Here is a 27,249-nt window from a genome sequence, read left to right as displayed (position 1 = left end):
TTAGCATTGAATTTTGCTTGTACACAATACTTTGTGGCACTAAATTTACTTCTAGAAAGACTACCATGTTATTAGGAACAAATGTTGAGCTGCAGACTTGCAAAACCTCTTTCCTAAAGCATCATATTTGTCATCAGGTTAACAAGTTAAATAGATCTGATTTATTTTAGGAAATGTGTAAGCTTTTTTTTTTTTCGCTAGAAAGGACTCAATATTTAAAACTAAAAATTATGACATAAGATAAACATCAAAAGAACAGATTGCAGAGGATAATAAAACCAAAAAGTACTAGCGGCAAAACAGATTTAATGGAAGTAGATGAAAAGCTTTGGCACCAAAAATGTTCTTTACATAAAGCCAAAAAACACAAGAGAGGACCAATTGGACTTCCTACAGAAGACAATCCTATAACATAGTCTTCTATAGACAATGAAGGTGAGAAATGAGAGAACAGTAGAGAGAAGCAGTAGTACTGAGAGACTCATATATGACATGCAACAGCCATCAATTCTCCTACCTTGCAGTCTCTTGTCTTAAGGCATTCAAAAATGTATCTGGATGGAAGAGTTCCGACAGGTCAAGAGTATCCAAAAGTAAGGTTTGATTTTCTGCTTTACTCACCCAATTCTAGAAAGATAATAGCAGTGTATGCTAAGAGGAAAAAATCTAGCTAACTTAACACATTCAAGTGCCTATCCAGCATTTTCTGAGGAATTCAGTGAGAATTAATATGGAATAATAAGGACTGTGACTTTAGAGGCAAGTGACAACGTAGTTCAAAACTGATTGGATAAATTATTTTGCAAGTCAAGAATGTGACAAAAATGATATCGAGGAACATGATGCACAGTGTTGATAGGCTTTATTATTAATACGGTTCCAAAAACAATTTCTGGTCATCATGTGAAGGGAATGGACACCTTGTTTTATTCATAAATCCCAATTTGGGAGATATCAGAAAGGAAATGTATTATACATAAATGCCATCTACCTCATTTCATGATGGAATGAGATTTATAAACCAGATAAATGCCAGTCAAAAACCTGCCAGCACACATGCCATCACACATAGCTTTGTACAAAGAAAAAAAAATGGATTTGACATAGGGAAACCAATTAATCAGAACTGTAAGTTACAAATTTAAATAGACTACTTTTGATGTGTCTGCATTGGACAAACACATAATTTCTTAGTTTACCATAAAATATATTCAACTGTTCTTAAATGGACAGTGCAATATTGTGTCTGACTCTGAGTAAGTTTTACTGAACATAATTGTATCATATATTCAACTTAAAAAATAATGGATCATTCTGCTACATAATACACATGATACCATTGGACATAAAGCAAATAAGTCACTAAATTTTTATGTATGAAATTAAGGATAATGAATAATCTTATCAAAAAATAAACAGTTTATTATTTGATAAACAAATATTGGTTGAAAACACGTGGAATAGGCTTGTATCCTACAGTGGATAGATAATGGCTAGAATGATTATGATAAAGCAATATATGTTGTTTTTGAACTTGGAATGTTTTATGAAAAACACAAAGTCACATAACTTTTAAATATATATCATGCCCAAATAATATTTTTTTTAAAAAAGACTAAAATGGTTATAATAAATTCTTTTTATTAATTTAATATAGTGTATGTAAACAGTGGTATTGGTTACAAAAATTGAATTTTAAAGCAACATATTTATTGCAAAATGAAAACCATTTATAAATTCATCATGAAGTCCTAAACACTAGAATCGTCATAAATATGAGTCAGCTGCTGGGTGTCTGAATATTGATCATGTGACTGTGGGGATGTTGCAATAGTTATAACTGTGAAAAACATTCATGTCACTTTTTTTAATGCTGTTGTAACTTTGAACAGTCCCAAGATGAACTGTTGTAACTTCAGGACTACCTGTATAGCAACCTCTCCAAGCTTATGAAATAAAATTAATTATGTAATAATCTAAAATCCAAACTTGTTCAAAGCATGTTTCTAATACAGAAACCTTTGGGCTGGCAGTAAATATGAGCAAACTTAATATCCATGAAATTTTAAATCACTATTTCAACCTATGGAAAATTTTTAGGTTCCATCTTGTGTGTTTCTTAGGAATGTGTCACATACATCTTTTGCCAGTGTTTTGCTGAATATTTCCAATCCTAGCATAGATACACTTTGTATTTCATAAGAACTTAATGGGGGAAAAAAACCCAAGAGTTTCATATAGCATTTTTTCCAACAATTTACTGTCTTCCTTCAAAATAACTTTGCCTAAAACCCGACAATTTTCCAATCGATCACATTCTATTATTTTTTTGAATTTGTATGCCACTATTTAAATTGAGATAACCATATTATTCCCCTATAAAAAAAAGTTCATTATCCAAGATGAAGGCAAACATGCCATTTCTATTTAAACATTCCTTATCACGTTTGATTTCAGATAGAACCTTTTAGCCTAATAACACCAGAGAATTCGCAAATCTTCCTTGTACTATAAATCTCTTTCTAGTTCTACTGTTGAAGGTCTATTGCAAATGACAAAATTGTAAAAAGAGACTGAGATAAATTAATAAAAACACTCTTATTAAAGATATTGCTACCACCATGTGAATCATGGGGAGAAAGGCCACTGAAGTGATAATACCACTAAATAAACTATATAATTTGTTGTTCTATCACAATAACTCCCCACATTGCTGGGTTGGTTGTTTTTTTTTTTTGTTTTTTTTTTGAGACAGAGCAGTTTAATCAAATGCCCTTTCTATGTGTCACAATATAGATTACAAATGTTTCTCCCAGATAATTATGAGTGATCTCAGTGTTCTCTCCCAATACCCCTAATTCTGCTTGGCCATATCTGCATGTTTCTTTCAATGATTTATCAGTTCCTGCTATATTATGGCAGTAATTGCAGTCCTTCAACCAGAAAGATAGCATGAAGTAAAGTGTTCGGTGTCAAAGTGGTCATTAGAGTCATTTGTAATTTCAGATTAATATATTCATTTTACTAGTGTATTCAAATAAACATTGAATTCAGGTATTCCAGGCATCCATGGGCAAGCAATTATATTCAGTTAAATTCTAAGAGACTGTAACGATTAACAACAGCAGCCTGTTTTCAAATCTGAAGTAATTATTTTGTAATTTCCTTGTTTAATAAAGAGTGAATTACATGGTAGCTAGTATTTTAAAACCATGTCTGTCTGTCTGCCTGTCTCTTCTGATAGAAATACCACTTAGACTTATATACTGTTTCACAGTGATTTTCAGCCCTCCCAAAGCGGTTTACAGAGTCAGCATATTGATTCTCAACAATCTGGGTCCTCTTTTAACTGACCTTGGGAGGATGGAAGGCTGAGTCAACCTTGAGCCAGTCAGGATTGAACTGCTGGCAGTCAGCAGAATTAGCCTATAATACTGCATTTTAACCACTGTGCCACCATGGCTCTAATAATAGCTCATTTCTAATAGCTCACTTTTAGTTATTAGATATGGGAAAATACAATGAGCAAAAGGATTAGATTATTCTTTGAAGCAATATACTGCACCATTTTTTAAAGTATCTTAAAAACCAAAAGGCTTACTATGTAGCCCTTTTTCCTGTCTTAGAAGGCAAAATATCAGATGTGTGTATTCGGCCTGGACATCATTCTATGTAAAATAATTTAACTGAAGCTTAAAATTGTTGCACGTAGCATTTCACAAAAGATTTTACATACTGACATATTTTACATGTAATTATATAGTTTATAACTATAGCATAAAAGTGTAAAAAACCCCACAGATATTGAAAAGGAATGTGACAGTTAGCAAAACCCCATTTAAAAGAGAGCCAGGTTTTAAAACATTCTATATTATTATTATTATTATTATTATTATTATTATTATTATTATTATTATTATTATTATTACAATAGAATAGAATAGAAGAATTCTTTATTGGCCAAGGAATTTGTCTTGGTGCAAATACTCTCAGTATACATAAAAGAAAAGATATATTCATTAATAATGATGATAATAATAATAATAATAATAATAATAATAATAATAATAACCTGGTGTTGTTACATTAGCCAGGAGACTCCAATTCTACTGCAGAGTATTAGTTTGATTGCCTGTTTACCAGCTCTGTCAAGTACACACTTGCGCGCTTCCCATGATGTACCACAAGAGGGGGAGCTAGCTTCGTACCAGTAAAAAAGATGAGTGGCTCTTCCTGCAGCAGCATCCTAGTCTCCCCTCCTAAATGGGCACTGCAAGTGGGAAGGTTGAGAGCCGGCAGGAACTAGACTGCCTGCACTGAGCAACAACTTGTCTCCATAGAAGTGGTATCTATTTATCTACTTGCATAGAACATGCAAGGTGGACTGGGAGCTCCCCCAGCCACACAGTGCTAGGGCTTGAACCTCTGGAGCAGAGACCCTCTCCAGCAACATTAAGCCACTAAGCTACCGTGCCTCAAAAAAACATTCCGCTATCATAGCCTGTGTCAAAAGTAGGATTCCAGTAGGATTCTAGTATTTCTTGTGGAGTCTGTTTCCTGACCTATCTTGAAGAATTGATATTAGTCTTGAAAGCTTAACTGTGTTTTTATTCCTTTTCTCTTATACCAGAGAGAGTTAAGGTAGAGCCAGTTTAAGATTCTTTCTAACATACTCTTCTTTCCCCAAATTTAAGCCATGTTTTCCAGTTTCTAGTTGTCACCTTCCTTTTCCAGGGTCATATGTGTGATTTTCTATACCTCAGAACTTGAAACCACGGGATGGGCAATATGGATACTCTATTACAAATGTCTTGTATATTATCGCCATTTATTTCTGTGAATTTTTTAAATTTATGGTAGTAATACATTGTTGGCTTAGCCTCAATAAAGGCCGTTTCCAAAATACTCAGTGCCTCTGGGATTTCATTGAATGCATCATGTAAGATAGTAGCACCAGTTTTCCATCCAAGAAAACCTTAGAGGTAATGGAGCTTCAAATGAGATTTCTGAATGAAAACTATTACTCCCAAAGATATAGCAACCCCCACTCTTTGCAAGACCAATGATAATCTATTTCATTATAAAACTGTATAGTTCAAAGGTATTGGGATGAAGGTTAGTCTTTTCTGACACACAAACATAATGCACCTGCCTGTACATTTATACAGTTTTTACCAGCTCTGACACAATATCACTGTGTGTCCATGATTTTAACATTATAGCATCAATGGAAGCCCTTGTATTAGAATTCTGTACAAGAAAGATGAATGCTAATGATAGAAAACAATTCAGACAAAGCCAAGGTACTTGCTAGTGTAAGATAACTTTTTTTGCAAGGATGTGGAAGGATGAATGTAATGTAGCAATAGGAAAATTGGTGTGATGGTTATCAGATGGTTATAAAAGGAAATGAATAAGCTAGGAAAAAAATAAAATGAAATAGAAGGTATAAGAATATGAGAAAATGAGAACTGGAATACATAACATCTCTAAGAGATTGGTCATATTTTTCTAGAAAGTTTATTTCATAGATGATGAGAACCTTCTGCTACGACTGCTTTTCTATCTATTGAGCTCTCTTCTTCCATGGTATAGTGTTCCTGCTACTATTAAATTATAGCAATTATTGTAGCAGAGCATACCTGTTGGTAAGAGATGCTTCCTCCAGTTTCCCCAAACATATAAACAAACAAATAATTTATCTAATTAGGGAGATGAACCGAGCGTCCAATTTACAACTAAAGCAAGAAAAGCAAAACAGTACAAACTTATTCTTAAAAGGTTTCAGAACTCAAAATTGCTTCCTGCTTAAAAAGAAGGAAGGGACTAGATTATCCCACGACATAAGAACATTATCTTTACCCAGCAATGAACAGCATTTTCCAAAGTACTGTATATAATAAAGAATACAGATAGTTCTTAAATAATGATTACTTGTTCAGTAACCACTTGAAGGTTACAATGGCACTGAATGAATTATACTTATAATCAGTCCTTTAAGTTCCAGCCATCCCAGCATCCCTGAAGTCATGTGATCACAACCTGAACTCTTGGAAAGCAGCTTGCATTTACTCTAATTGCAGGATCTCCTGGTCAGGTGATCATAATTTACAACTTTCCTTTCCACAAGAAAAGTAAATGAGGAAGCCAGCAGAGAAGATCCCAAGTCACTTCTGTTAAATCATTCCCACGTCCACCACTTTTTCTCCTGAGAAACTGCTATATAGAGACCCTGGGTATCATGTACTTTGTGTCACCTGGCCTCCAACAGCACATTCTCCCCACACAACGCATGTCTGCTAATCTGCCTGGCCACGCTAGTGCAGTGTCACAGCATCCACCTGTGCAATCTCCTGCCCCTTGCAGCAGCCACTCTCAGTTTGGCTGTGTTTGCACTAAAGCATCCACCTACCTGCCCACTGGTCTGCTTGCAAGCTACATAAGACTTGCAGCTTCCTGTCGGCTTCCCCATTAAGTTAGGACTCTGGGAGGAATGCAAGAGGAGATCTTAACAGCCCCTAATCCTTACTTAACAACAGAAATTGGAACTGCTGGGATTGCTGTTGCTAAGTGATGTGGTCATGTGACACTGCACTTTATAACTGCATTGCTGAGCAGTGGAAACTCTGTTCCCCATTATTGTGGTTAAGCGAAGAATACCTCATAAATGAAGGCGAAGACAAGTGTCCCAGAATAATGCTGAAGGATCCAATCTGAGTCAGTCACTGAGACCAGAAGTTTTGTCTTCTGCGCTTTTGGGACTTGTGCTGGAGCCCCTTTTCAGGGAATTTTTCCTTAGCCTAGAGAAAAATTCCCTGAAGATGGGCTCCAGCATGAGTCTAAAACTCGGAAGACAAAATCTCTGGTCCTGATGATGATCCATATTAGATCCTGCAGCATTATCCTGGGACACGTATCTTCTTCGCCTTCATTTGTGAGGTAGTCTTCACTTAACAACAATAAAGGGGAGTATTTGTAGGCAACAGTGCAAGATATGCTCCTAGGGTTGCAAACTTTGCTATTATCAAGTATCGTGACATTATTAGATACAAAGTACTAATGTCACACAGCTTCCCCAAGGTTTAATATATTTTCATGTCCATACAGTTGTCTAATATCTCTAATAATCCTTAGCAATATGACAACCTGAAATGTTAATTTGCCAGTGCATTTCTCATTTTACTGTGCGTTCCCAAGAGTAAAGCAATTTTAGATGAAAGAATAAAATTAAAATACTCTTTTATTATAGTACTTCTTAATGCAATATCCATCCGCTACAGATAATTGTAGGGAGTTTATTATGTGAATGAATTTGGGAACAGGCAATAATAACTTTTAAATGCAGTATGAGTCCAGGGACGTGTTGTGAATAGATCTTTAAATCAAAGCCTTTAAATTAGAGAGTCTGTCAAGGTATTTTATAATATCAAAAACATTGATTTTAAACAAATAAGTTCACTTGTGTTTTTGAAAACAAGAAATAAAATGTTACCATTGTTTTCACTCATGACAAACGTTATCTGATTGTGTGAAATGTTCATATTTGTATTTTTATGCAAAGAATGCATATATTCCATATATAATTTATTTTTTAAAAAAAATTATAAAAGTACTTGCGAAAATGTATGGGTCTGAATGACTTCCTTGAATTTAATTACCTAATATTCAATAAAAATATATGGTAGACTGGGAAAAGCTTACAAGGTAAAATATCATGACAGAGATACCATCAAGAAATTTCCTAATGCCTAATAGTAGTCTTTTTACAAGGATGCTCAAAGGAAATATAAAAATATGTTAATGATTCAGAAATTAAGCAAGGTATATTTGAAATTGACAAAATAGTGCAAGTAACATAATCAATTTTAAGGACAGTAGCAGAAATACATCAGCCAATTATTTTTGTTTTCTTAATGTTGCTGATTATGATGTATTATACACACACACACACATACATACACACACACACACATATAAAATCAATACTATGTAAAATGATATGAAGTTAATAACCTTAAGACATTTTCATGCATTCTGGGCCATCCATTTATTTGTTTGTTTATACAATTATATTGGCTGCCCATCTTATCATGGGGTAATTTAGGGCGGTTTACCTATACCCGCATTCAGTCATCGTTTCAGAGATATTTCCTAACCAGATACCTCAATGCCTCCAAAAATGACACAGCTTTTAAATGTACTGCCTTCTCAGGAAAAGTTGGAACACATTCAGAGATGCACCTGCCTTTAAAAAAAGCCCAAGTTGAACTGTATAGCACAATCAAGCATTAGCCCAGGAAATGTTTTATGACAGTTTGTATTATGTCAAAAACTGTTTTATGACAATGCTTATGTCATAAAATGTCTTGTAAAATTTGCCAAATTTCAATTACACAAGAGTCCTTGGTCTTAGATTTTGGACACATTCTGTAAATTAATCCATTTTAAGATACCTTAGTTCAAAAGGTTTTGCCCTATGGTGCACCATTTCGTCCAGTTAAAAATGACAGGAATAGTTTAGTAGTACATGAATCACATCACATAGCATATCCTCTAGTTAACTTTAGATTTTTTGTTTTGTTTTGAAGAGTTGCTATCACCTAGACACGCTTTTAAAAGGGATTTAGGGTCAGTAAGAAACCTTATTTTGCCATCAAATAGATATGTTCTAGAAAAAGATCTACCAATTTAGCATTATAGAAGCGTGAAACCAACTCCATGCTAGGGTATCTGCACTGCTACTACAATTCCACTGGTATGAATGGTTAAAATGAGTCAGAGATATACCATTCTATCCTCATTCAAAGGTAACAGATCTGGGCCTCTAGAAAAGTAAATTCATTGCCTCCCTGAAAAAAATATGACGACCAAGGCGAGATTTTAAAAAGCTGCTTGTATCAACTATGCACACAGCAATGATTCAAATTAGTTTTGTACACAGTGACAGTGGGAGGCAATGTGGAATGAAAGTTGCTCTCTAGTCTCACGTTGGGCAAACTTAGCTCATGTAAGAAGGAGCTAATAATGAAAATGGTTGAGAAAAGAGATTCTGCAAAACAAGGCGCTTTATATACTCTGCCTTTGAATATTTAAATAAATAGCATACGGCTAATATTGGCCTTTTCAGTATTCTTTTAGCTGTATGCCCATGCAGAGCCAACATCACTCTGTACATTAAAGATAAGCAAAAGAATGGAAAATTTATTGTACATATTAATCTGCTCTGAATATCTTCCTTATTGCCTTTTATTCCTTTTGTCTTTGAGGTTTTTTTTAAAAAAAGAATAAACTTTACAAGAAAAACAGTCCTTCTTCCAGTGTAATTGGGAACTATATCCCCAAACATCTGGTAGATACCTAGCCCTTTAATTCCAAACAATGCCACCAGCAGCTAAAATGCTCATGAGCTCTTTCCTCTTGAAATATCAGTCCATCACACAGAATATAATCTTCAATACACATATAGAATCATAGCGCAGCACCAAAGAAAAAGGTTACTGTTGCCTCTTTTCAAACAGAGGGCAAATACATGAGCAGTAACTCCAGATGTGTGCTCTTGTTAGCACTCATGTTTCCTTTTAATCAAGGAAACTGTACATCGAGAAATATTAAAAAACAGAAGGCATAGAATTTTGTGTTGTGGCTGCTGCTATTGTTTGTTACACTGTGTCTTTTCTTTTCTGTGGATAGCTTCCGAGTGACAACTTTTGCAAATTCAGACTTGGTCAGACTTGCACAATGATGAGAAAGCTTTGAAAGTTTCCAACTTACTTTTTCTACAAAACGGCCTGATATCACTGATCCTTTATGAAAACTAAATGCATTTTATACTATTATCCATAACGTACCAAAGGAATTCAAATATAAAAACATACAACCCATACCATTCTGTGTGATATATTAAAAGAGCCAATTCCTATATTTGGCTTTATAAAAGAAGTGGTGCAAGTGAAAAAAACAACAAGGATACCATATACGTATGAATGTTACCACATATTATAAACCTACTAAACTTAAAAAATGAATCATATTGCAATGGGAAACTACCTGAATAGCATGTGCTCGTGCCACAACAGCTCTCAGATACTGTAAAGGATCTTCTGGACCTTCCCATTTGCTCTGCCATGTTAAAGGGCACTGAAAAAAAAAAAAGAATCATCGTTAGAAATCTTGCTGATTGTTCTAATTCACCGATCTCGGCTGCATTTCCACAGTGGATAGGAAAGCTTTTTACCCCTTTGATGAATAAGTAAACTTCATACTTCCTCAATTAGATGTGGTTCAAGTTTATTTTATTTACTCAAGAATTATGCATGTTGTACACAGGGAATTGAAATATCTTACCTTCTGGTTTAATAAAGCGCTGGCTAATTTTTGAACTTCTGAGCTTAAGAGTGAAGTTCCTCGAATTACTTTACTGAGAGCAGCAAGAGACTGATGAATACTTTGAACTAAGCGAATGGCATTAAATTGTTCTAAGATAACGAATGAAAGGATTGGAGATCCTTGACGTTCAGAAGGAGAAGACACTTTCTGATGAATCAGACTAGAATTCTAAAAGACAAAAATCCACCAATATTTAGTTAAAAGGCTGGATGAGATCATCCTTGAAAATATATATATATATATATATAAACAGATACTGATCCTCCAAGGAAAGACCGAAGGCAAACGAGGTACAGGCAGAAGAACATCATGGCTTTAAAATCTAAGGGACTGGTTTGGACAAAAGTCATGTCCGATGATGGATATGGCAGGAGGAGGAGGGGGAGGAGATACTGATCTCAGAAAGGGAGGGTATGTAATTTACATAATTCATATCCTTCAATGTATATATCTAAGTATCTTGGAAAAATATCTTTCTCAGAATTGAACATGTCTGCATTGCTGCAGTGATAATGAACAAACTAGGAAAGAGGGCACAAGACCTTGAAACAAGCAGAAAACAATAGCAAAAAGAAGCAGATGTTATTATACTCTTCAAAATTAAAGATTTTGTATTATTAACTAAAATTTGGTAATCTAAATTAGATGATATGACAATAAATTGCAAAGGTTAAACTCAGGTTAATTGAATTCTCCCTTAAATTCAAGGCCACTCTGTCAATTACTATGAAGAAACAACTTATCTATTATATATAAAGACAGGAAAAAATTCCCCAGAAGCTCAATTTTGAGAAATATGTTTTTTTTTCTTATTCTGGGTGGTACAGCATTCCCTCAGCCTGGCCTTAATATCATGTACTCAAGTGGTAGCGTTGACAAGGCATGCTTTTCTGTAACTCTAAATGAAGATCAGATTAGGCTATTGGAAAGTTCATTCTATTAGGCAGCCTTGGAAGGAGGTTGGAAATTAGAAATGGTGCAGAATTCAATTGCCAAACATTTAGAGTGGAAATTGCTGATTTAAACTATATAATAATCGTATTTGTTAAACAACATTTGTTTTTCTGCCAAATTCAAAGTGCTGATTATGACGGTTAAAGCCATATCCTGTAATAAGTCTTTTTGAAAGCTTCTTTGCTTCCAAATATAGTGTGGGTGGTTAAAGGCATTAGGTTTCTTTTATATATACATATGTTACTTTACTGCTCTGCAAGCATCTTTGGCTTCCAGTGTGCTTCTCAGTGCAATTCAAGATGCTGGTAGTAACTTTTAAAGCCTTTCATGGCTTCAGACCATGGCTACATATGGGTCTCTTCCCAACTGGCAGAATAGGCATGTTCTGAGTGACATTTTCGGCTAAGGAGTTTTGACTGGCAGAGCCAAATTTATCTTATGTTAATAATCTACGTAATTTCTTAACATATCAGTATTAATGCTTTTTTAAACTTTATATTGATTTTTGTTTGTTTGTTCAATTCAAGCAAGACTCTTGGTGCCTAATAACAATTAAAAAAACAACAGAGCAACTCACCCCCCAAAATACTTTTTAAAATGGAAGTGGAAACAAAAACAACAACAACTGTCAATATAATTACAGCACAAATATTTCAACAGAACTAATGCATAGGTTCTAAAATTGGTTAACTGATTATTAATTTAAAATTACCAGATTAGAGCTTGAAGTCATTCTGTCTGAAATTAATGGAAGTTAAATTGTGTCACAAGTAAATTATCAGTTTAATATGAATTAGACCTCAGACCCATTAATTCTGGATCCAATACAGTGTATGGATTATTGTATTGCTTCTAAAGCTTAATGCTGTGTTTCCTATTTGAGAAAGAATTCTGGCTGAAAAGCTATAGTCAGCCCAATGCGCTAATTTCCAAAAGTGCCTAGGATGGGAGTGGGATTCTAGTGATGCAGGAAGAGGAAATAATTGTTTTAAAGGACCGGACTTAGTACTTACTACACAATAGATATAAATATAAAAGTCTGAAAATATTTGCATCCTAAAAGCAACCTTTTGCTTATTTTTCTGCACAGACAAATGGCAAATTTATTCATAACATGCAATGCCTCTTGTTTCACGTATTCACCGAAAATTTGACCTTCACAAAACTAAGCAAACTGCAATGTATTTTTAATTCTTCAGTCTAGATTTTGTGGCTTGGGGGCCTTGACCTCACCAAAAAAAAAAAAACCTTAATTACAATTATTCCAAGTCTACCCTCGTTTCCAGGCTGGCTTTTTTTATTTTACTAATTTTGATTTGTTAGAAAAGTATAAAGGTTTTAGCAAGACAAAAATCACAGGATTGAAAAGCAGTCTTCAGTCCAAGTACATACTCCAAATCTTTTGTCCTCACTAATAAAGAAACTAATAGCATAAAATATCATTCCAATGTCAAAATTAATTATCTTTATAAAAAACAAGTTCTTCTCAAATATTAATCAGAACAAAAGTTCTAGGGAAGCTGGCAGAGAAGGCTGGAAATGATGAGGGATCATGATCACAGGATGCTTGGTAACCAGTTGTAAGAAGAGGTTGTCAAGCACCCAAAATATGATCATGTTACTACAAGGGTGGTGTAGCAGTCGTCACTTCAAGGATGGGTCAAAAAATAATCAATTCCCGAGTCTCTCATAATTTCCGACAGTCATTTGCGATTGGATGACTATTTGTATAATTTCTTTCTGTTTTCATTCATCGCATGTTTTCAATGTCTTTGACTTACTATAATTTATTCCTTTACTATATTTTGCATAATGTTGTATATCTCATCACTCCTTATCACACATACCCTCCCACTTGTGACTGTATGGCTGTAACTTTGTTGCTTATGGAGTAACAGATAACAGATAATCAGAATTGGAAGGAACTTGTAGGTCATCTAGTCCAACCCTCCGCCCAAGCGGGAGACCATTTCTGACAAACAGCAGTCCAACCTCTTCTTGAAAGTCTCAAGTGATGACGCTCCCACAACTTCCGGGGGCAAGCTGTTCCATTAGTTGATCGTTCTCACTGTCAGAAAGTTTCTCCTTGTTTCCAGGTTAAATCTCTCCTTATTCAGTTTCCATCCATTGTCTGGCCTACAGGCGCTTTAGAAAATAGCTTGACCCCTTCTTCTCTGTGGCAGCCCTTCAAATATTGGAAGACTGCTATCATGTCTCCCCTGGTCCTTCTCTTTACTAGACTAGTCAAGCCCAGTTCCTGCAACCATTCGTTGTATGTTTTAGCCTCCAGTCCCCTAATCATCCTGGTTGCTCTTCTCTGTACTTTTTCTAGAGCCTCAACATCTTTTTTATAATGTGGTGACCAAAACTGGATGCAGTACTCTAGGTGTGGTCTTACTAAGGCTTTATAGAGTGGTATTAGTACCTCCCTTGATCTTGATTGTATCCCTCTGTTAATACAACTTAGGATTGTATTAGGTTTTTTGGCTGCTGCAGCACACAGCTGGCTCATATTTAGCTGGTTGTGCACTAAGACTCCAAGATCCCTCTCACAGTTACTGCTATTGAGCCTGGCTTTACACAGTCTATAGTGTACTTTTGGTTTTTCTTGCCCAAGTGTAGGACTTTACTTTTCTCTACACTGAATTTCATTTTGTTAGATATAGTCCAGTGTTCTAGTCTAGACTAGAACACTATTCTTGTGTGTTAGCTATTCCTGCCAGCTTAGTATCATATGCAAATTTGGTAAGTTCCCCTTCTATTCCCTCATCTAATTCCCTCATCAGATTGTGATTACGATTTATATTGCCTGTTTCCTAGTATGATTTGATTGCTTATTGTACCCTATGACTATTATTAAGTGTTGTGCCTTATGATTCTTGACTCTTGACGAATGTATCGTTTTGCACCAAGACAAATTCCTTGTGTATCCAATCACACTTGGCCAATAAACAATTCTAATTCTAATTCCTCGGAGATACATAATGTTTTATATCCTGTTGCTCATATAATCTCAGTATGTATGAAAAATATGGTTATTAACATCAAAGAAGTTTTTCCTATCCTCCAGCTGATCTTACCTGATTAAGCTTTTTCCACAGGTTGAGGACTGGAGAAAGCTCATTTGACCAGATTTCTCTGTCAAATTTGCAACCAGCAGTTACAGACCTACTCAAGATCCGAAGTTGTGAAATTACCTGTAAGAGAAAACAAAACAAAACATGAGAATATGGAGACAATTCCCAATACAATTATAGAAGGGATCCAGACCTATTTGTGTATATTTTGATTAATATATTTGGAAGGATGTCAGCCAGAACATAATTGCAAATAAAGATTTAACCATAAATTCTATGAGAAACCTCTCATCAAAATGAGCAATTAGAGTGAAGATAAGAGTGTTTTCATTAATTGATTATTTGTATTAATAATTACATTATCAGATATAGTTAAGGATGATTACAAAGGATTAACTTGATACTTTTGTTTGAGACCAGGGGTGTTTGCGGGGTGCTTTGATCTGGCCTGTGATGCCTCTGCCAGCAAAAATGGAACGTGGGCCTCAGGCCCCATTTTCACTGGCAGAGGGCTGCAGGACGTCGAACTAGCCCCACCCACCCTGGCCACACCCACCCCAGCCACACCCAGTCAGCCCTCTGAGGTCAAACACAATTCTGATGCAGCCCTTAATGAAATCGAGTTTGACACACCTGTTTGAGACCATAAAAAAGAAATGTTGATCACAATAATTCATATGAGATAAAGCTGGTTATTATGGAATTAGAATTATATGATGATTTGTAAAAGGTCTGAAATCAAATCTGCTTGAATAATTATTTGAGAATTTGCATGGTGCCTCTGTCTCATACTTGTTCTTGTAGCCATGTAAACATTTAGAAGTTGTCAATCATGAAATTATTATAAACAAATACAATTAAGACTGTGGAATTTTTAGTTGCAGATATTGAAAATATATTATGCACAATAGTTTTAAAAATGCTAATCTAGGACATGAAGTCATATTGAGAAAACTGAATTTCTCTCTAATGAAAACATAGTTTAAAATTTTCAAATACAGAATAATCATGTATATAGAGAGATCACTACAACACACTTAAAATCTTGAATGTGGCCACCTGCCTACACTCTGTAGCACTTACTTGCCCACTGGCCTGCTTGTCAGCCTCCTGAACTTTCCAACAAGGAAAGTCAGTGAGAACATTAGAAGAAAGTTGCAAGTTGCCATCAGTTGAGGTCCTCACTTAATGATCTGCAATCCTTGCTTAACAATAGCAACAGAAACTGTTAGCATTGCTGTCACTAAGCAACACAGTCATATGACATTGCCTTTATAAGCACATCACTCTAATGGTGGAAATTCAGCTTCAAAATATCTGCAATGACAAGCCATCCATCTCCATCTCCATCTCCATCTCCTTTTTATGTTTATTTGAGGATCTGATAATCAGCTTTTAAGAGTCCTCTAAATAAATATTATAATACATACCTTGTATAGGTTATAATGCAGTAGAAAATGCAGTGCAGTATTTTATTATAAATATTTGTCTTTCTATATGTAGCTATATCTGAGATTTACATTACAATTTACCATTGTTGAAATGCTTAAATATCTCTTGTTTTTTTTTTTAATGGTAGTATCCCTTAAGTAACTAATGTCAAGATTCACTTGAGTCACATTTCACTTTTGGTGACATTATGGATATTGAGTTTTTTGCTTGGAACATGATCTGCTTAACTTTTTAAAATCAGTTAGATTCTATCAACTGCCAGGAAATATCTTTCAAAATCATTATTTGTTTTTTTTTTACAATGGATTGGTTATGCCTAAATTAAGTTCCATTGATTTCAGTGAAATCTATTCTAAGCACATTTAAATGTGGATTCAGTTTAATATTTACAGAGTACTATAAAAGCAGCTTATACAAAAAAATCTATTTTGCTTGGCCTCATTGGCATTTTATTATCTGTATCTGTGTCATCTATATTGATATCCATATCTATCTACTGTCTATATCTATTATACATCTATATCTACAGTATATTATATCACATTGCATGAGGCGGCACTATTCAGTTCGTCAGTACTCTGAATTAAGCATTCAAAGTTCACTTGTTTCTGTATTTTTGATAGATTTTCTAACTTAAAAAATGTGCAGCGATGCAATGTTTCATTTTGTCTGATAAATTTGGTAAGCTTTTTAGTTTACCAAAAACAAATTAAAACAATTTATTACATTTGGTAGAACATGAAGCTTCACTAGTTTGTAATCTGTGGAAGCATTATTTTAAGTTGTATAATTGTTGCTATCAACTTATTTGCTAAACATTCTGGAAAATTAGGGCTTAAAAAAGAACAGGTTCAATTTAAGAAAAAGGTGGAAAAAACTTTTAATATTTCTGTTTGCAAATTAGACACAATTTAAAATGTTAATGAAAATGAATCACTTTGTATACTAAAAATGTTTTTCTCCTTAACAGAAATTGAAAAGGAAATTGATACGCTTGCTGAACAATAAACTAAATTATAGTTATAACAATACAGGATCTGTATTAGATGCTTCTTTCTTTTCCAATACAACCAGGGTTAAAATACTCCTGTCAAATAAATGTATACTTACATTAGCTAAATTATCTAATTTGAATAACCTTATATTCTCCTTATAAACACTATTTTCCATGCTAAAATCTCACATAGAAAACAGTGAAAAGAAATTATGTAAGAAATGGAATCAGGATTTGAGCTCAGCATAGGCTCAGGCCATAAAGTATTTGTAAGGAAACAGATCTTTCTATGCAATTTGGACAATGGTAGAAGTAAAACAGATCAAGGAAACAACTGAAATATACAGGAGTCAAGCACCATTCAAAGCAAAAAAGAATGGTATGTAAGTAGCTCTCAACTTATGAGTGCTCACTTCGCGACCATTCAAAGTTATGATGGACCCAAAAAGATACTTATAGCCCAATTTGAAGTTCTGATGATCAGCCTTCCCCTCCCAGTCACATGATCACATTTTGTGTGCTTGGCAACTGGCCCACATTTATGTGATTATGATTCATGTTTCAGTTTCTGGCAAAAAACCAACCATTGCTAACAATGGGTTCACTTAGTGACAGTGGTGTTTCACTTAACAACCATGGCAATTCATTTAATGACTGCCACAAAATATGTAAAATTGGCTTGATCATGTAATGAACTACTTAAAAAAACTAGCACAACTTACAATTGTACTTCCAGGTTCAATTACAGTCCTAAATCAAGGACTATCTGCAGTGGTTAAAGAATTGCAATGGGATTTGTGAGATCACGTTAGCAACAGAAGATCACTGAGTAGTTTTAAGTAATCTTTGTCTCAGCCTAATCTTTTTTCCATCTTTTAGGGAGTTACACTTGGTGGTTCTAAGAGACATGCCTTCTCTGCTGTGTCATCACAGTTCTCCCCCTCCCCAGGAATATTCTCCCAGACACCCCCAGAAGTGGGTCTCCCTCCATCCCCTTCAACATTCTGCGAATCTCTCGAGATCTGGCTATGTTCTCAGACCAAGTGATTCCAGGGGACCAGGGAAATCCTGTTATGGCTCTTTTACGATGGCCAACATTATCTTCTTTGCTCAGGTGTCTTGTGTAGCTTTTAATTATGACAGTTATATATTTATTGGTTTTTCCTTTAAAGGAACTATTATGTGCTACAAAGAGTCACGTTTCTGGGAAATGGGCAGCCATATGAACATGATAAATAAATTGCTAATAACTAGATGACTAGCTAGACAGACATGCAGACAGAAAATAGGAGAGTTCTCTATATGTGATGACTCCCCTGGATGCATTCCAAGATACTCTCCAGATGTCAGCTTGGAGGAAGATGAACCAATTCCAAGCAAGTCTGGAGGGGAGCTGGTCAATGGTTCCAAGAAGCCACCTGAGTGGGATGAAGCACAGCTGCAAAAGGATAGCCATGATAGCCATTCAGGAGGGAAAGCAAGCAGCTGCAGCTGGTTAGTGATGAGGAGGAGGAACTGCCTTCTGTTCCTGATCCGAGAACACGTAGGGCACAAAAAAGGCATCAGCAGCAAAGGTCATCCCGAAGGTCATCCCTGAGAAGGCAGCCTTGCCCCTCTTGATGGGCTGCACCAGAAACTGGCTATTTAGCACAGCAGACAGATAGAGGCAAAGCTGAGAACAATGTGTTCATTTCCTAGCTACATGTTTCCTAGTTGTTGTGATCCCTGCCTTACTTTGGATTGACTCTATGCCTTGACTTTGGATCGGGCCTTGTGATCTCTGGACTTTTCTTCAGTCATGAACCCTGTTGTGTTGTGGATTTAATTTTGCCTGGTGGATTTGTATTGTTTGGGAAACTTTCAAGTGCCATGTGAACTCATTGGTCATTACTATATGGGCTAATGTCGGTCTACTTTTGGCTGGACTTAATTGGGATAGTTCTGGGTTTTTGGTAAAGGGGATTGCTGGGGAATATTAATAGACCTACTAAACCTCCACTACATGTGTGTGCGAGTGACCAGGACAGCCTAATATGTTACCTTAAACACTGAAAGAAGAAAGGCAGGACACAATTCGAAAAAATAAAATATATGCTAGATACGAAACATTACAAAGTTGTAGGCAGCTGAGCGGGCATATATATCATCCACACATACAAAAAAATAGTACTGAATCTATTCCATTTGGAATTGGATCCATTGTCATCTCTTTTCTAAGAACAGTGAATATTAACAGACCATTGGTTATTTTAGTAACCTTCTAGAATATGCATTCTAATTTTCCATGTCTCTGAACTATAATTTATGATAGTTACTTGGAAGATGAGGATTTTACTAAATATCAGAAGTTAAACGTGTAGGCTTTTTATTGTGTCAAAAGACTGTATCAGCACATTTTTTTCAAGAGAATTAGGTCTTAAAAGCTTGAATACAAATCACAGGAGACATGCTAGCTCATGCAATTTTTAACTTAAGCAAGCTAAGAGTGAATCTTTCTGTCACAGTAAAGGAAAAACTACATTCATGCTGTCAGCTTTGAATTTTATCAAATTTCCAAAAAAAGTCTCTTGTTTCTTTGAACAAGACATGCACAGCATGTTATAAAAATATGGTCATTTTTTGTAAAGCGATTCCATTATGAAGAAGATTCTGTCCTCCACTTCCAAGAAACCAACACGTAGCAGAAGATATATCGGGCATAAACAGCCCAGCTGAACATGTATATTTCTACTGCTCCAGTTGCTTGTGTGAGAAAGAAAAAGTGGGAGAGAGATTAAGATTAAGGATTTATCATTCTTTACCATGAAAGAAATATTTCTCAGAAATTGTTTTCAAAGAATACATTTTCATTTCATCCCTAATCCACAAAGTTGTCTTCAGTTGTTCCACTGTTAAATGGAGTCTTCTCCCCACCCAAAACCCTGTGCTACTGACAATCTATAATACAATGAAAACGTGGATGATGGCATGATCAAAGCCTAGAATTTACCCAGTTCTTGCTGCTCAGTTAGGCAAGCTGTTTCCCATCTGGCTGTTGGCCCTCTATGGCTGATTTGGCTGAGGCTGCAAGAGAGGCTGAACACCTGGCTTAAATAGAAGCAGCTGTTTGCGAAATACCTGGCCACCACTTCTGAAATCATAGTGACACATTCTAAATGATGTTGCCTACCAGTCCTCTGGAAGACTGCAAGGCCTGCTTTTAAACATGAAAACAGAGTTTTTTCAAAACTGATACATCAGTTTCTATGTATGTTTGCCAGCCAGCAGCCAGCAGTTTTTGTCTGCCAGCCAGCCAGCCAGCCAGCCAGCCAGCCAGCCAGCCAGCCAGCCAGCCAGCCTGCCTACCTGTCTGTCTGTCTGTCTGTCTGTCTGTCTGTCTATCTATCTATCTATCTATCTATCTATCTATCTATCTATCTATCTATCTATCTATCTATCTATCTATCTATCTATCTATCTATCCATCCATCCATACATCCTCCCACCCACCTAGTCATTGCCAATCAACATACTGAGGAACACACATGTCATTGAGTCTCGCATTCATCAAAAGGTTTCAGGCAATCTCACAAGATCTCAACAAACACAATCAAATTACAATTGTTAATTTTGATAAGGTACTTTTAAATGGTTTCGCATGTAATCTGTTTAACCAATCCTGACTTCTATTTTCTTTATCCTACCTAATCCAGTTTGGATCTCACAACAGACTCCATGTATCTGATGAAGTGAACTGGTTAGTCTGAAAATGTGCCATCAGACTTGTGACTTTTTTGCCATCTTATGTGTATGTGTAATCTTGTTGATGATCCAAGCTCTGTAAAGGACCTTGGAATACTCATCTCTAATGATCTAAGTGCTAGAGCCCACTGTAACTACATAGCCAAAAAGGCATTAAGAGTTGTTAACCTAATCCGACGTAGTTTTTCTCTGGTAATATCACACTACTAACTAGAGCATAGAAAACATTTGCTAGACCAATACTCGAATACAACTCATCAGTCTGGAACCCACATTACGTATCTGATATTAACACAGTTGAGAAAGTCCAGAAATATTTCACAAGAAGAGTTCTCCACTCGTTGTAGAATACCTTATGCTACCAGACTTGAAATTCTAGACCTAGAAAACCTTGAATTACGCCGTCTTAGGTCTGATCTAAGTATGGTATATAAAATCATACATTGCAATGACTTACCTGTCAATGAATACTTCAGCTTCAACCATAACAACACAAGAGCACACAATAGATACAAACTCAAGGTTAACCGCACCAAATTTGATTGCAGGAAATACGACTTCAGCAACAGAGTGCTCAATGTCTGGAATACTCTAACTGACTCTGTGGTTTCTTCCCCAAACCCCCAAAACTTTAACCTTAGACTGTCTACTATTGACCTCACCCCTTTCCTAAGAGGTCTGTAGGGGGCGTGCATAAGCGCACCAACATGCCTATTGTTCCTGTCCTATTGTTTCTTTTATTTTTCTTATATGTACCCATTTCATATATTCATAAATATGTATATACTTATACCTATTATCTTGTAAGAGATTGACAAATCAAATAAATAAATAAATAAATAAAAATAAATATTGGCGGGAAAGCAGAGGTATAGTAAGCCAAAACACTTGTCAACATGCCTAAGAAATTGCTTTATTTAAAAAAAAATCTCTGCAATGGGAAGCCAGGGTTAATGTTGATAGATGGCATATGTATTACATGTGATTTATAATGTAAATGTGTTTATGTGTTTTATATGTAAGTGCTGTACTTCTAATGCTATTGAAATGATGTAAATATAGATATTACTAATACAGTATTTGTTTTTCCAGATTTGAGGAGGGTGGACTATGACATTACACATGAAATTTTTTAAAAAACATTTTTTTGTCCATATCCACTTCTATGTATAAGCAAAAACATCAGCAAGGAAAACACTTTTGCTTCAAGAAATGCTATTTGATAAATTCACAGAACGATAAGCAAGATTCCATAGCTGGAGAAACTAATAGGAAAAAGAACACAGTACATATTCTTAAAAGAAGATGTTATTGTGTGAAAGCACAATTGCCAGCAATATTAATCAAGAATAAAATGAATAATTAGCTCTTAAGTTATGGAAAGTTATGGGGAATTTCAAAAAAAAGACTTGGAATAGAATTGGAAGCTCTGATAATGCTCCACCAATGACTTCATATTCTTAAAAATGTTACAATGGATTTGAGTTTCAGTTGATTTATCAAAAAATTAGAATATATTGGATGTTCCTAGGAATGCATTTGATAGGATGTACCTCAAATTTCCTTTGTTAAACATGGTAAAAATATGTGACCATTTAATGAAACTTATGACATAGCCCTGGAATCATTTGTTATTATTTTGGAATGATATTTTCAATGATCATAAGTAGATTTATGTAAAAAAAAACTTTAAATGTTAAAAGTGTTAATATCATGTTGAATTATATGCCAAATCTTGGAATTTGTCTATTAGGAATTATGGTTGCATTGTATGTAAAGTATAGCTGAAAGAATAATATTGAGAAATCGGAAAAAGTGATATTATTCCAGCTATTAAGGAAAAGCTTTTGGAAATATGTAATTCATTTGTCCTAGAAAAAGCAATATTTTTCTTTTTAATTTACTATTCATGCTTTAAAAGAAAAACAAAGAGTAAACAAAAAGAAAAAAGAAAATTATAATATTATAATATTTATAAAATTATAAATTATAGTATTTATAAGTGGACAAATGATAACCAAGTTTATATAGTTAATATTCAGTAAAACTTTGATTAGAAATTAACCATGGAAAATATTAAATTATATTTAAATACATTAAATTGTTTTAACCCTGTATATAAGAATTTAAATCACTATGACAACTGTAACTTCAAGGAAAGTCACTTTTCCAATTTCTCTATATTTTATTATATTCTTTCAATGCAGCAGAAGAAAACCCTGCTATTAAAGGAGGGATCAGCTTCAGTGATCCTTGAATCCAAATGTTCAATGATTTCTACCCGTTTACAGACATATTTTTCTTTAAAACCTCATCAGCAAATATATTATTTAAATGGGTTATTCTTAACATGAAATTTATTGTAGTTATGATATGATAATTACTAATTACAAATCATAGTTGGCTTCACCTTTTTAGCAATTAAGAATTGCTCTGCTGTTAAGTATAGGATACTGTCAAGAAAATGAAATAGTACTGTAGTTGACCTATCACTCATTTCAAGACTTCACACAGTTCCTTCCAAACATTGATAACATAAAAAATATAAATTGCTTTTCTATTCTGTGCTCAAGAAATAGACTTCAGGATAATTCAATAATTCTCTTTAACCTCACTTCTATTTTGTCATGATTTTGTTCTCAAATTGGCTATCAAAACAGGCTAATATAACAGAGTCCACTAACTTATTCTACCAGATTTCTTGTGGGAGAGTTAATTCAGGTTTTTCCCATTTCCTTCACAGCAGCTGATTTCAAAATAGTTATTTTTCAAGTATTTATGGTATCTATATTATCCTTTGTTTCTGGAATACTGAAGTCTTGGTCTTGTTGTAATACTAGATTGGCATTTTAACAATATACTAGAAGAATAGAGTATCTTCAAAGAAGTACACACATTGCTAACTAGTTACAGCAGTAGCAGAAGCTTTAATGAATTATCAAAATAAATTTAAATGCCAACTATAACTTCTAGTAATTTGAAGATTTTGTTTTTCAGACATGCTCCCTCCAGCATCTTAAAATCCAAATAATTCTTATAATGAGCATATAATGCAACCATGCTTTACAATTTTTGGATGCATCATTTGCCTTATGTGTACTTCCTATCATTCCTTCAAGGAACTTTATTAAAATATTCCCAATAATGACAAAATCTCTTCTAGAGTCTGCTGCTTTTTTCAATATTAGAAACATTTCTTGACTGGAAAATCCTCAGAACCAAAGGAATGAGTTTTCCATTCTATTTATTGTACACCTATCCTTTGCACTTATATACAAAATTCTCTATGTTGACCAAAACTATTCCCTCATGTTTAATCAATTTTTAGAGAAGTCACCATTCATTTTCTTTTATCATAGTACATTGTGATGTTGTGCTTCATGAGAGATTTTTTGACTGCAGTGTTGCAGCAAAGTTTTGCATACTAAACCAAAAAATAATTGAGCTATTCTAGAGTATTTAAACATTTGTTACTGTAAAAAATGTTAATTGTGTCATTTCCAAATTAAAAGTTTGATTAAGTAAAGACAATATTTAAATTGGCTGTCTAAATATTTCTTGTTTTAGCATGCTACTGTGGAAGGATGAGTTATTTAAACAGAAATGATAGGAACTTCAGCATAAGTTTTAAAAGTTGCATGATACTGATCCCAGGGAGATTGCCCATATGATTTCACATTTTAGTAGAGAAGTACAAAGAGGAGACAGAATAGTCACAGCATACCATCCAGGCAATATACACAGTGCACCCATTTAATATTGGGTTTGAATAAGCTGTATCTGAAATACATATTTCACTGTGTACTGCAATATGAAAATTCAGCAGTTTGAATGAAAGTAATATCAATATAGAACCTATGGAACTACAGCACACAACTGTGGGGCTGTTTGCCTCCCCAAAAGCCCTGCGTTCACCTTTCAATTAATTTTAACAGTACTTTAACCCGCCTTGCCTCCTTTAATTTTTCAATTTTTATATACTGTTTTTTTGTTTAAATTTATTAGTTTTTTTTTATTGTATACTGCCCAGAGTCTCTCTGTGAGGAAGGGTGGGGAAGAGAGGGAAAACATGTGATAGATAGATAGATAGATAGATAGATAGATAGATAGATAGATAGATAGATAGATAGATAGATAGATAGATAGAAGGTACATTTCTTCTAAAAATCATTTTAACTTTTTTAGTCTATTTTCTATGGTAAAGAAGTCTGTTTTAGTCTATTTTCTCTTGGTAAAGGCCATAATTTTGTTTACATTTTTAAAACTGTGATATGTATTTAATCCATTCAGAGACATTTTGGACTGTAATGGCATATAAGCTCTAGTGAATAAATGTGCACCTGTACTCCCTGGAGGGTTTACAGTATTCCATTTAAAACTTTACTGTGACATTTTCCTTCTCCCACTGAATGATAAGAATTCTAATCTCATCCCTTATTCCTACTGAGTTTGCTGAAAGAATTGCATAAATGAGTATCAGCTTAACACACACACCCCGCCGCCCCAATTCAACTGTCTCCACTTCTTGAAAAGTGCCTGGACAAGTCCCTCCATTTTTCTTGGCAAGGTTTTTCAGAAGTGCTTGCCATATCCTCCTTTCTAGGCTAAGAGAAGGGTCAAGATCGCCCAGCTCGCTTTGTGTGCAAGGCAGGATTAGCCTGGGCCTTAACCATTGCACCAAACTGGCTCCCAATCAGCTCAGTTAGGGAAATAGAATTCACTTTTCCCCAGAAGAGCCATGCCATTTACATAGAATTTAAAAAGAAGGAAAACCAAAACAAAGCCGTGCTTAGATTGTTTTGACGAAGAGCTCCAACTTCATATTCTAGCTAAATTCTTGCTAGCCTATACTGAACTGCCATTTAATATAAATTCTTCTAAAGGGATAGAATCAAAAGCTAATTTCAAGTTCTACAGAAGCTACATAGACGATTCTCTGTGCTGTAGGATGAGGCACTGATCTAGGAATGTTTTTTTTTCTCATTCTTTGGACTTGGTTTCAGCTCTAATTGGCATTACATTTCCATTTTGACATTAATTATGCAGACAAAATTCAGATGACAACTGGCTTGCTAATTTTATTCAGTTTTGCCATGCTTTTTTATGAAGCAAAGAAATGCTTATTAGAAATCTCTGAGGAATCTACTAAAATGTAGCATGTGATTCTAAACAGAGCGACATCACAAATTTGTGAACAAAGACATTTTTCAGAAATTTCTAGGAAAGAGTGTTTTATTTTATAACAACTTCACAGGTCATGTCTCTTGCTACCCAGCAGAACAATGGAAAGAGGGGACTAGTAATAATAATCATCATTGTCTCAGTAAGGAAATACTTGTACTGTACATACTGAGAAACATCATTTACATCTTCATGAATATACATTACTATAGTAGCAATCACTTCTCATATTCAAGGAATCAATATGGTTTACACACCAGAAGCTGATAACCATTCAATATGTACACAGAGAATTACCACATGCTCTGTTTGGGGCTCACCTCTTTCATAGGATGGAATGTTACTAGTGAATTATTTTTTTTACTATAGTTTTAAAGGGAACTAAGATTTGGTGGAACAGAATGTATGCCATAATTCTTGGAAAACTGATTTAACTTACAATAAAAAGACACAGCCTATTTTATAAATGATATGTGCATTATTTATAGTAATTAACTTTTCCCTCACAAAACTCTACCAATAAGGAAAACCCCAAATCTTACCACAGAACTGATCATTCGTTGCGATGAACGTGCAATATTGGCAGGCAAGCCAAAAAAATCAGGTTTGTCATCTTCTGGAAGGCTTTCAATAACATGGCGGTAATCCTATATAGAAAGTAACAGAAAACGTGTAAATATGTGGTTTGTATATTTTGGAAATAAGTATTAGATTATTAAATTAATAATCCTTAAGGAATTACCTAAAACTAACCAGGTTCTACAGAACAATTGATTCATCTTTAAAAAGTAAGAAAAAACTGAAACTATTATTAAGCTAATTATTCAACTATTGAATAATATTCAACTATTATTCGACTTCTTTATAGGTTAAAAGTATAGCTGAAAGAATGTTAAAACTTGAACTCCGAAAAAGGCGAATAGGAGAAGGTGGAGCCTTTTTGAATTGTGATGCCAGTTCACAAGTGACTATTATGTATCCCATGGATTGGAAAAATAACAAACAAGGAAGTCCTAGACTGAAGCTCATTAAACATAGGACTTGAAGCCAAGACCGCCAAACAGAGGCTGTCATACTTTGGTTATGTCATGAGAGTTGACTCGAAAAATCAATCATGCTCGAAGTGATCAACAGAAAAAGGAGAAGGGGCTACCCTTATATCTGCTAGCTGGACACTATAAAGGATGACACCAGGATGACCATGGTGGATCTGAAGGAGATGGTGTGAGACCAAGGGGCAGGGAGTGGCCAATGGTCGAACACAACTGCATGGCTGGTGACAATCACTTTAAAATGCATGCTTTTAGTTTTGTTTCTTGGTTAACAATAATGTTAAAGGGGGCTTAAATTGTGGCTCCTTTCATGTTCAAACTATGTGTATATGTGTGCATCTGAGAGGCTGTGCTTGGAAGCTCTGACAATGCAACTGACATGGGAGTTCCTGTTTTAATCAGACATGTCTGG

General features: G+C 34.8%; 1 protein-coding gene across 1 annotated transcript in view; it reads right to left on the bottom strand.

Moving 5' to 3' along the window:
* The window catches only part of DYNC2H1 (dynein cytoplasmic 2 heavy chain 1), a 148,631-nt gene that overhangs the window by 6,877 nt on the left and 114,505 nt on the right, over positions 1–27,249 (bottom strand). Inside the window, exons 82-86 of the mRNA XM_026706904.2 lie at positions 26,328–26,432; positions 14,421–14,537; positions 10,345–10,554; positions 10,048–10,137; positions 518–627 (exon numbers count right to left, since the gene is read on the bottom strand). Of these exons, the coding sequence (XP_026562689.1) occupies positions 518–627; positions 10,048–10,137; positions 10,345–10,554; positions 14,421–14,537; positions 26,328–26,432 (632 nt within the window). The remainder of the gene's footprint in view (positions 1–517; positions 628–10,047; positions 10,138–10,344; positions 10,555–14,420; positions 14,538–26,327; positions 26,433–27,249) is intronic.

This window comes from Pseudonaja textilis, chromosome 7, assembly GCF_049901715.1.
Source record: "Pseudonaja textilis isolate UNSWEBS1 chromosome 7, rPseTex1.2, whole genome shotgun sequence".
Classification (NCBI taxonomy): domain Eukaryota; kingdom Metazoa; phylum Chordata; class Lepidosauria; order Squamata; family Elapidae; genus Pseudonaja; species Pseudonaja textilis.
This window is presented reverse-complemented; position numbering and strand designations above follow the sequence as displayed.